The 11451-nt window shown below is 39.6% G+C and overlaps 1 protein-coding gene across 1 annotated transcript in view; it reads right to left on the bottom strand.

Annotated features, from left to right (window-relative positions):
• Positions 1-5959: 5959 nt before the first annotated feature.
• QDPR (quinoid dihydropteridine reductase) overlaps positions 5960-11451 on the bottom strand; it is a 7937-nt gene continuing 2445 nt past the window's right edge. The window contains exons 3-5 of the mRNA XM_014312214.2: positions 10131-10239; positions 8671-8754; positions 5960-6817 (exon numbers count right to left, since the gene is read on the bottom strand). Of these exons, the coding sequence (XP_014167689.2) occupies positions 6709-6817; positions 8671-8754; positions 10131-10239 (302 nt within the window). The 3' untranslated portion in view covers positions 5960-6708. The remainder of the gene's footprint in view (positions 6818-8670; positions 8755-10130; positions 10240-11451) is intronic.

Genomic DNA, 11451 nt, shown 5'->3' on the forward strand with positions numbered 1-11451 from the left:
ATTATAGGAAAAAAACCCTAACATTAGGAATTTTATTATGACATGTTCAGCTGCAGTCAGAGTCTCTGCATGAAATCCACATAATGCAGTCATACACAAAGGAGTTGCTCTGTCTTCATCGGTTCCCTGTTGACTATAGTTAAGGTGAAATTAATGCATTAAATGGAACATAACTCAAATTTGCTACAGCTTTTAGAAGTCTTAATACTGAAGGTATTTATCCAAGAAATTTTGCTGTACCAGATATATATAACAGCACATGCATCTAATATCTTTTCCTGAACAGAAAGTATTGACTTTAATCATTTAACAATTGTGAAACAGAAGTTAGACAAACCAGAGGTGCTTATTTAAAATCCAGTGGTTTGGGTGAGTTACTAAGTAAAAGTCCAAGAGTTAAACAGAAAATGTTAATTTGAAAACTCAGCCCCCACTGGAAATGACTAGTGGACACTTCAAGAGTGACAATTCCTGTTTTGTTCCAATTTTAAACAGTCTTTCAAAAGGTATCATATCCTCATGAAAAAGTTAACTATTACATTGTCTGAAAATTGAACTCTTGCTCTCTGCTGTTATCCACCTCTGTTACTTTGAATACACCTATTTGTTCAGCCCTGGGGTACAGGGGCTGCAGAAGCCACATGCCTGGGCACACTGCAGTGCTGCCCAGGTGCCTGCTGTACCCAGTGCCCAGCAAGCAGCCCACAGCTGGGAAATTGTCCTTGGCTCTTCAAACAGTATTGCATACCATCTTTTTTCTATACAGGCAAACACCACTTGGCCCTTCCTAATAAGCAGCAAGATAAAAAGTTTAAGTGCATACATGACTGCGTGCCAGCTAAACAGCCCCTACATCATTAATAACCTGTCCTCCCCACTCCATTTATGCTGTACATGATGTCCATGTCTTTATCTACAGCACTCAGGACGTGTATGCTAAGCATGACTTATCCTCCTCCACCACCAGAGTGAAGACAAACCCCCTCTGCAGCAGGAACATGGTGTGTGGCTGTGATCCCATCAGATGAGCCTTCAACCCACCCTCAGCAAGGTGGTGAGAGCAGGGGCACCAGGGCACAGAGCAGCAGGAAAACCAGCAGGAAAAGTGGAGGAGAAAACCATTAGAAGCACAGAACCTCAAACTCCTACATTGCCTGACACCTCTCAGAGCAAATTTGGTCTGAGAGACTACTCCACAGGGGAAAAACAAGGGAAGCTGAGACTGGGGAAGGGGGAGGATACATGTTTTTACACATTTGTGTGGCCTCATGTTGCTAATAGCATGGTTTCCTACATGCTAACTATACAGATGGTGTAAAGGCTTGCAGGGTAACACTTTGGTAGAGGAGAGGCCTGAATTTGCAAACAGGAAGTTTTTGGGGGACTGTAAGGAAAAAAATATGCTATTCACAAAATTTAGTCATGTTAAAGGTATTTATTAGGTAATGTGGATAAAGTAGGTCATGAGCCCCTGCTGGATTATGGACTGATTTTTTTGGTTAGTGCAAGTAGGCATGAGGCACTTAGGGCATGCATAGCTATGCCCTGCTGCCCAGGATATGATTCAGGATACAGACCTTGAAAACTAGAAGCTGGCAGTTTAGGAGTCTGGTCATTGTTCTAATGGAAGCTGGAAAAAATCTGGACATCTGAGCATATGGATGTGAAGGATCTCAACAACTGGAAAAAAATATCTTTCTGGGGCCTAAGAAACCCTTTTCTTTCAGTTGATATTTGTGTATGGTCTTAAATAAACAAGCTAAACAACACACTAACTCATATTAATCCAGAATTTACTATGAGGCCCATTTTCTTATTATCTCAGCCCTGTCTCACTGAGATGTAAGGATTCATTGACAGAAAGAGTAATTGGTTTGTTCAAAATTAAAAACAAAAGGTATTTTTAAATTCCAGCTGTGATAGTCGTGAAAAATTAATGCCTGTTGTACTGGAGAGAAAATATCACTACATACTACCAGATACACAGGTAAGTGATGTCCAAACTACTAGGCTGAGGCAGTCTTTGACACAGCACTTCTTTTGCAAATCACCAAACATGACTGGTGGTGACCAAGGGATATGACTGCTGCTTGTGGTCACAATTTTACATTAAGTTCAATGAACAAAAGAGGTATTTTGAGTTCTGATTATTGTACCCATTGAGATAACTGTGTTTTATTCATATGTTCTGATGCATCAGTAGATCTCAACGCATTTTATAATGGTCTCATATTAATTTGGGATATGAGGCACAGGTGCAGAGATGTATTCAAAGTCTTCCACCAGGCAAGTAGCCAAAGCAGAAGCAGAAACCAGGGGCTTCAATCTTAAAGTTTTACTATGCCTTCCATTTGTCAGAACATCCTAGTATGTACTTAGTGCTTAAGAGGAAGTTCATACAAAGAAAATACAAAGAATAGTGGCGTAGTTCGTATCTACAGAAGGCACTGGATAATGAATATTAAACTATAGAAATCACTGTGTGGCTTGCTACTTTTTGTTCTCTCCTAAGTAGCTTTTTTAAAAAATATTATACATTCCTTCATTTCCCAGGCAAAGAAGCTAAAAGTTTAATACTCCAAACCCCATAATAATTAATTTTTATGTCTCCAAATTCCACCTCTCTGTTAATACCAGTCCAGTCTGAACAGTTACAGGCTTTTTTGCCTGGGTTAGGAAATTCTGATACTCTTATGTGCAGTACAGCAGTTAAATAACCTGTTTCTATTCATACCATGTCCAATCCCTTAAAGCTGTGCTGCAGAATATTGATTGTCATTCCACTTGCTGATAACATGCCAACAGCAACAGTACGCCCGGATGTGGGACTCCCTTCACAGCCTTGGTTTCTTTTTTTGTTGTTGTTGGGGTTTTTTTGTGCATGTGCATGCGTGTGTACTGGTGGTGGTGGTGTTTCTTGTGGTTTGTTGCTGTTTTTTGGTTTGTTCTGCTTGAAGCTGACGCAGTGGTTTCTAAAACTGGTACACAGAGTTGGCTGCATGTGCTTGGAATAGAAAAGGCCAGAAAGGTCAGACTGTGAGCAATAAAGCAAAAAAAGGGGATGAGCCTCTCAGCAGAGGCTGTGGCATGGTTAAAATCCTCGCTGATAAAAAGATATTCCTTAGCAGAAATCTCCCCAATCCGGTGGAAGTCTCTGCCCGCTACTGGCATTCCCGAGGATCAGCCTTGCTCAGCCGTGGGAGGCTGTGATCAGACCCCGAGAGCCCCCACAGACCCTGCTAAGACCAGCCATATTTATAGAGCAAATCCTTCAGAACATGGTGTTTCAGGAAGTGCAAGAATAACAGAGATCTAAATCTCAAGTGACATTTGCTATTGACTTCTGCAATGCCTTTCAGATGTCTGCCTACTTCTCACCTTGTTCAACACTGCAAGGGTTAGTCTGAAGCATCTCCACATGCTATTACAGTCCCCATCTGTTTTCTTCCAGTGAGCCAATACAGGGAAGAAGAAAGATAATAAATGTTACTTCTTGTTGTGGTAGTAATTTTCACTCTACTATTAAAAAAAAAAACAAACAACACATTTGTTTAGCATGTTTCAACAAAAGATTTCAAAGTGCAATTTTGGGTTACAATAGAATTGGACATGCTGAATGACTCTGCTATTAGTGTATATGAAAACTGTTTTCCTTGGATGCAGGGCATGATCATAAATGTTTATTTTGTGGCAATTTTTACTGCTACTAATAATAATAATAGGTGGAAAACTGATTTTCTCATGAAAATATAAGTAAACAAATGAAACCTGTTGGTAAAATATGTGAATTTCACTTCCCAGTGAGCTCTCAAAACATTTTGGACTCAGTCCTGCAATGATCAAAAGGTTCTGCAAAGCAAGGGGCCTGGAACCAGTCAGGGTCTGCAGAACAGCAGCCCCAGTCCACGCAGCAGCTCAGGTTCCCACCCATTTCACACTTGGAATGTCAAAAACAGGCTCTTGCCCAGTGTTCACAGGTCTTTGGTCTTATAACCATACTACAGATATTCTACTGTACAAACCTCTTTTTTTTGTGCTCTATTAAAATCTACTTTCTCTAAATCTATAGGAACAAACCTCCTTCATACAGAGCAGGCCTGTCCCAGCTGCCCTGGCCTTCTGACAAAGCCATGTTGTCTCTGCACCTTTGTATGAGATGCCATGTGCAAGAGCCATCCCTGTTTGGAGAGACTGGAACTGTGTGTAGGGCTGGACCATGCAATTGCATCATCTTCTCTAAGGTGCACTAGCTCTGCCCTAGAAATGTTTACTTTTAAACAATATTACACCTGTGAAACTCAGAATGCTGAGTGCAAGCGGGCTGCAGTGTAAGCAGAACTGATCTGGCATGATCTGGGTTTTATTTTTCACCAGACCCCACTTGACTTCTTTCCTAGTAAACAGTAGCATGCATCTTTGAAGGAAGGTTGCATAGAAAAATGCCCTACTAAACAGGCTCTGTGTATATGAATTGTTTTGTGTGAAAACATCTGTACAGCCCCAAGTAAAAAACATGATAAATTCAGCTGCTTAATATATATAAGAAATTAATAAATATTGCATTCCCTAACTTAAAGGTAAGCTTCTAACTTCTGTAGTACAGTATCGGTAATCATGCCATATAAATGTAAAATATGAGCAATTCAGAAGTTCTCATCAACACTGGAGTGGAAATTCATCATGTACCTATTACTGTAATAAGCAGTAAGACATCCCTGTCTTATGGGGGAGTTGGAGTAGATCTTCAGAGCTCCCCTGCAGCCCAAACCATGCCATAATTCTGTGAAAATCTTCACAACAGGACTACAGCCTCCATTAGTAGTATGGGGGCACTGCAGAGAGCTCATCCATATGGAACACACCTGCAAAAAAACACATCTCTGCTCATCATTGCAGCACCACCAGATCTCTGGGCCAGCTGAAGGAAATAAAGTTTGGAGAGATAGAGGATGAAACCGGTCACAAAAAGCCTCTTTAACATCAAACTCCTCAGGTTAAATCTCTCACCTCAGCAGCAATTTGTCAGACACCCGGCTCATTGTCATACCCTCAGCTCTATTGTCACTCTCCAGATTCAATAACATCATTTTTCTATCTTTCTGCTCATGCCTGCGAACTGATGAGAGTTAATCCAGAAGTCTTGTGTCCACAATTATGCTTTAACACTATTCACTGCTTCAGCTAGCTTGGCAAAGGGAAGCCTTCAAATCCTGTTAGTTTGTAGTATGATAGCTACCCCCTTTTCCAGAATAATTGAGTAGCACTCTACAGTTTCATTCCCAACCAGTCCCTTTCAGTTTTTGTCTGTACTCTGAGCCCGAACAAACCACTGGTGCAGCAGCAGCATTGCAAGCTTTTCACTTAAAAGCAGATTTACAAATTGACAGTCCTGGTTTGACAAGACAGAAAAATTCCCCTCTACTTTTGCATCCTGCAAAACAAAACAAGTAAAGACAGTCATAGCAAAACAGGCAATCATTCTATGTTAAAATTAACATGGGCACATGTGAGCTTTTCCAGTGGGAAGAGGGAAAAGGTTTCCTGACTCATGGCAGTAAATCCTTCCCCAACACAACCCTGAAGTTAATAAAAACGGGAAAGTGCAGAGGGAGAACATACACACAATTTGGCATATTTAATTGCTTTCAAGATGTTCCCAAAAATCCAACAGAACTGATTCCGTGTAAGTCCATGCTCAGAACAGGCAATGCTTGCACTTTTTATCCATACTGTATTTCCATGTAACATGGCTGGATTTAAGAAAACATTTGCCCCAGCTGAAGGCCTGCCTCTATGCATGGTTAGTAGATCTTCGGCACATACAGAAATGTATTTTATGCACCATCAGAATTAAATAAATAAAAAAATTAAGTCCTTTACCACAACTGAACTGAATATTCAATTAAACCAATTAAAACGTTATCAAGATATTGAGATTACAGTAATGGAGACAGCCCAGTACATAAAACAATATATATTTATTTGCACAAAAAGTTCCATTTTCAAGTGCATGTATGCTTTTTCTACTACTTTACAGCACTTTGCTTTTAGAAAAAGTCAAGAACAATCATGACCAAGAGAAAGACACACTATTCATTTGACAGAATGACTTTTATCCTACAACTGTAGGCCTGAGAGCAGCTTATGAACTGTAAGGCAAATTAGGAACTCCTCCTCAAGTGAGTAATCTGAGTTTCATTAACTCAAGTGGAACATTCACAAGAAAAGTGTCACACGACTACGACATGATACATGACTGTGGTGCTCCCTATGGCTACAGCCAACACAATAGGCAGGGGTGGGGTTATATTCTCAGACAGAAAAAGACAGAAAGCTGAAAGATCCACAGCAAATCGCCAGAAACACTTACTGACAGAGAAAAAAATCCAACCATTATGTATGCAATTACATGACATAGCTAAGCACAATTCCCATTTCAGAGAAAACAGGTAAATTGCCATACAATGCTCAGAATTAGGACATCTACAGACTTTAAAGCCTGCAACCTTCATTTAGAGACAAGTTGGTATTATTTGGTAAACAAATGCTGATAGCTCACAACTGACAGCACAAACATTACTTGAAATCTGGTTCCGTTGATGGAATAACTACAAACACTGGATACAGAAGACCATTCAAATTATACTGGTGGACAGATTTTCCACATCTTCTCCTGTGTTGAAGTTTTATCACTTCAAGTGACTGAAATCAAAGATGTGCTGCTGAAACTAGTTCAGTCTTCCCACCTGTAGTTATCACCTGGATCAGACTGCCAGAGCTGGGTCGATCCTTTCCTGTTATCCAGTCATAAAAGGTTCTGTTTTAAAATGAATGGATAAAATAGGGTGAGGGAGAACAAAAAATTACAACTACTATCAGGTATATTGATAGGAACAATAAAATGCAAGCCTATTACTTTTCCTTCTTTTCCTGCTGCTCTCTCTGGTGATGTCAATGTGATGTGATCACTGGATTCAGACCCACAGAACTGTACATAGGGCCCAGAGAAATCCAAGGGGCATTAGAGCACACAGGATTTCCAAAATATCTCAAAAGAAAAGGCCAGGAGCTTAAAATGTCAGAGTCCCTAGGTTTTTTCCCACTTAATAAAAGTTAGAAAAGGGGAAGGAGGAGATATTTCAGTTGCCTTTATAGCATATAGATAAAAGAAATACAGTTTTATGACTAGAATAGAGTTGCTAAACTCATTACTCTGCCACTGGCCATTATACTATTATGATATTTAACTGTCAAAGTGGTCTCAGTGGGAGGGAAAAAAGCCTTAAGACATCCAAAATAGTGCTGAGTAAGATGGACACCTTCTAGGTAGCAGACCAGGAGACTCCTTATCAAAGCACAACATAATCTCCTTCCTTAAAATAGACTAGAGAGAGTGAAGAGTATTTTAGAAGTCCTTCAGCCCTTCCAATAGTGCACACATAGCAACTGTCATGTTGGAACATCCCACAATCTAACAAGAGCTCCCAGGGCACAAAATCCAAGTGCCATATGGGAAAGGATTTCCAGTATCATTCCCAAGATGCAGATGTTGCCAACAGATGCTGATGTTGCTCAGTGAGATTTTCAGTTTTCCAAGCACTGGGGTTAAACTTCAGGGAATTAGAAACAAAACAAACCAATCAACTGAATTCTCCTGTAAGGATAAATAATTTAAAAGTTCAACTTAAAAAATTAATTTGCAACACTGCAACATCTAGCTAAGCTATCCCTGGAGCACAATAAATTAGGGATCTTTTTCTGAACCAGGCCAGAAAAAGATTTCAGACCAGCTAAATTCAGTTGAGGAGGCCTGTTTTAAAGAGCCTCATCAGACAACTGCAGAGGCTCAAACTAAACAGATGCAACAAAAACCATTTCCATCTCTGGCCTCCACCTTAAAAAAAATTCCAAAAAAGGAAATCTGATATCAGAACTAACTCTCTGAACAATCAGCAATAGGTAAATGCAATTCCACTGTCAGTTCTAAAAGTCTTTTAAAATATGAGTTCACCCTCAACAGAAACTCTGCTACTCCCTATCACTTGGCAGAAGGCAATACTCATGCTGCATCTTCTCTAACCCTGAGGAATGAGAACAGTAAGGTAGATAATCTCAGCCTGCCATTACATAAGCTACAGTTGAAGGTTCTGCATTTTGCAGCATCATTCAGGACAAGTTTTTGTGGATAGTAAAAAAAAAAAAAATCCATACTAAATTCTTCTGAGCAAGAGCAGAAATGGTGCCTATGATAGAACTGAACTAATGTGCCATAAACTGGGCAGTAAAACGTATCTAGAAGAAAAAGAATCCCACCCAAGTAGAAATGCTTGTTTGCGGTTTGTCTTTAAGGCAGGTGTCTCCTGCACCTGCTGTCTGCAATTTAATTTGTCTACAGGCTTTAGGAAATTCTCCAGCTTCCAGCTGCTTAAGGCTATCTTCCTTGCTGGAATCACTCATGCAGAGAAGCTGAAGTTGATGGAGTTAGGCTAATTTTCTCCAGTTAGCAAGCCTGTGCAATTAAACCTGATGTGATTTAGAAAGATACCCAATAAGACGATGGAGGAAAAAAATCCACCCAAATCCAAGACAGCTATTTAAAAAGAACAGGCACTGACATGCAGCAGCAAGAGGGATAGGGAGCAACTGTTTAGTTATCCCACAAATACTCACTCTGCAATGAATTCTAAGGGTGTCCAGGAGCTGAAATCTGCATCAGGCATTGATTTCCTGTTTGCTGGTGTATCTAAGGTAACCCTGTGATTAAAAAAGATAAGCAAGCCTTTTATTTATATATCATGTTTCTGATGAGCACCACCTGCTTCAATTAATTCTCTGCTGTAATATGCCCTTGACTTTTATACCAGGTGATATGGATCCCTTGCATCCTCCCCATGTGTTAACAGTATATAGTCATTAGTTTCAATGTATATCCAAGGCTCCAAATAAGAACCCCCCAGCTTCCTGGCTAGCTGAGGAAGTGCCCATTAGAGCCATCACTCAGCTCGCAGCTCCTCTCCCACCTCTCTCATGCAGATGGGGAAGGGCAGCAATAAGCCCGTTCACATGTACTGCCCAGCACACGTGCACTACATCAATGCTTTCGAGAGACCAAGTGCATAAATACAGGAAGTTGTGAGTTTGACAATACATATTTACACTACATACAATGACATGAAAGGGTTAACTTTCCAGAACTCCCTCACTGAAATGCTGTTGACAAACCAAGGTGTATTTACCCTCTCAAAAATTCAGTTAAGAACAGAGTTTTGCATGAGAACTACACAAGAGCAGCATGCACAAAAATCCAGTGATCTTGGCATGTGCCTGCCTATAAAGCTCTGCAGAAGGTGGTGTCAGTTATGCAAACACATTTAATGCCATTCCTGTCTGATCTGAAGAAGTTTCTTAAGAGTGTGTATGAGAAAATCAAAAGTAGAGAATTCAGGTAGTGTACCAAACCTCTGTAGAGAATTCCTTAGTCTTACATTTTGGATCCTGTACTAGATATGGACCTGGCAAGAAAAATACTTTCAATTTTTGCAACAGAATTGATAAAATTAAACAGAGTGAAGACCAACTAGGCCATCCACTTTTTAATAGCTTTCCTGACAAAAAACGAAAGCAGGTAAATACAAGCTAAATTTTTTGGTTTACAGGTCCTCCAAGTAACCTAATTTTACCAGTCAAACATAGGCATGCATCACCTTAGGAAGAAGCATCTTTAATCAAGTGAAAACCTGTCAAGTAATCCTTTGCCTACTATTATCACAAAGCTAATTCTAAAACATTGCTGAACAGTTCATCTCATTTTTACAGTTCTGTCTATCCTGAAATGAAGAAATCACATGTTAATGCATGGCTACAGTTAAACTGGTTAAAAGTAAACCAATTTTTAATCCTAACATCCACTACTGTTTTGCAAAGGCAAAGAAAAGAACGTAATCATTTTCATTTTTAGGGTGACTTGTGTAAGTCTTTGTTCATGCAGTCAAGATGCATCTTTTCCCCGTGAGCAGGTCTGAGAGGCTGTTTGTGTACTGTGAATAGGATACTGCAAACATATCTGTGTGGCTCTAGGTTGCAGCAGTAATTAAATTAACACAGGCAGAGACAACTAAACAACCACTTACGGTAAAATGGCAACTGCAGCAGAGCCAGATGGCAGCCCACTGCTGGCACCAGCCAAACTCTGACAAAGCTGATGCACTGCTCCTTTGGCCATGCCATAGGCAATCATCCCTGAAAATTAAAAACAGGCACATCAGAGCACTTTCAGAACAGCCCTCAACATCAGCAGTAACATGACAGAAACTAAAGACTGTTTGATGAATATTAAGACAACTTAGCACAGCCAGAAAAAAAACAGACTTTTAAAACATATTAAAGCATACATGTTAAAAGAACAAATGATAATAGTAATAAAAAGGCTTTAGTAGACATCCAGACACTATCACAGAACTCAGTTAACCTAGCACTACAGAAATAAGCAGCTTACCAAGTCAAGCATATTTAGTCAAAGTATCCAAATGCACTCTGAAGGATGTGACCTACAGGGCTAAGTTTACAAATTTAACAGAGTAAGATGCTCATAGACTTTAATAAGGCACTCTTCTATTAATTTTAATCATATAACTAAAGTATTTGTGAGTTTGGACCCAAACAAATACAGCTCACTTCCCTCTCAAATCTGGAATTCACTTGGTCAGCATCTCAGGTCTGACAGGCCCTGTGGAGAAAGCTACAAAAAAATCCAACTCTCACAGTAGAAAATTAATAATGTGCACAGAAAGCAAGCTTCTTCCTAAAAACTGTTGCTTTCTAGGCAAGTCAGCATTTAGCAGTGTAAGAGCAGCATGAACCAGAGCATAAGGCACACTGCTCAGGAACAAGATCTGGACAATCAGAGTGCTAGAGGTTTCAGATGACTTCAGGCACGTATCTGTCAAGAAGTTCAGACACAGATAAAGTACACAAGAAAACAGGTCTACTACAACTGAATGTGTTCCTTCCTAGCCATCTATACAGCTCTTCAGCCCCTTTCCAATGCTCCTAAAGAAGTATTCTGAACATAGTAGAAATACTTCTACAGTGTAATTAAACGTATTATATAACATCCATTTTTATTAGGAGGAATCATGGACAGCACTAGCTAACTTATTTTATTGTTATGATAAAAACATTCACATGTGTATCATATTCCTCTCTTGTCTTGCCTAAACCAAACATTCTAATTCTTCTTAGAAACCTTTTCATGCCTGATACATTTCTCAAACATCATGCTCACACTGCTTCTGTCACTGTTCATGTAATTTTCAGTGTTCTTTGGTTTGCATTATGTGAGGCAACATTTTCTCATAGAAAAAGAAAGAATCTTGTTTGCTGTTAATAAGATTTTCCTTCCAGAACAGCCAGTCATAACAAGGCTAATAAGGCATATTTGCAAAAGTTGTG

The sequence above is a fragment of the Geospiza fortis genome, unplaced genomic scaffold, assembly GCF_000277835.1.
Source record: "Geospiza fortis unplaced genomic scaffold, GeoFor_1.0 scaffold40, whole genome shotgun sequence".
Classification (NCBI taxonomy): Eukaryota; Metazoa; Chordata; class Aves; order Passeriformes; family Thraupidae; genus Geospiza; species Geospiza fortis.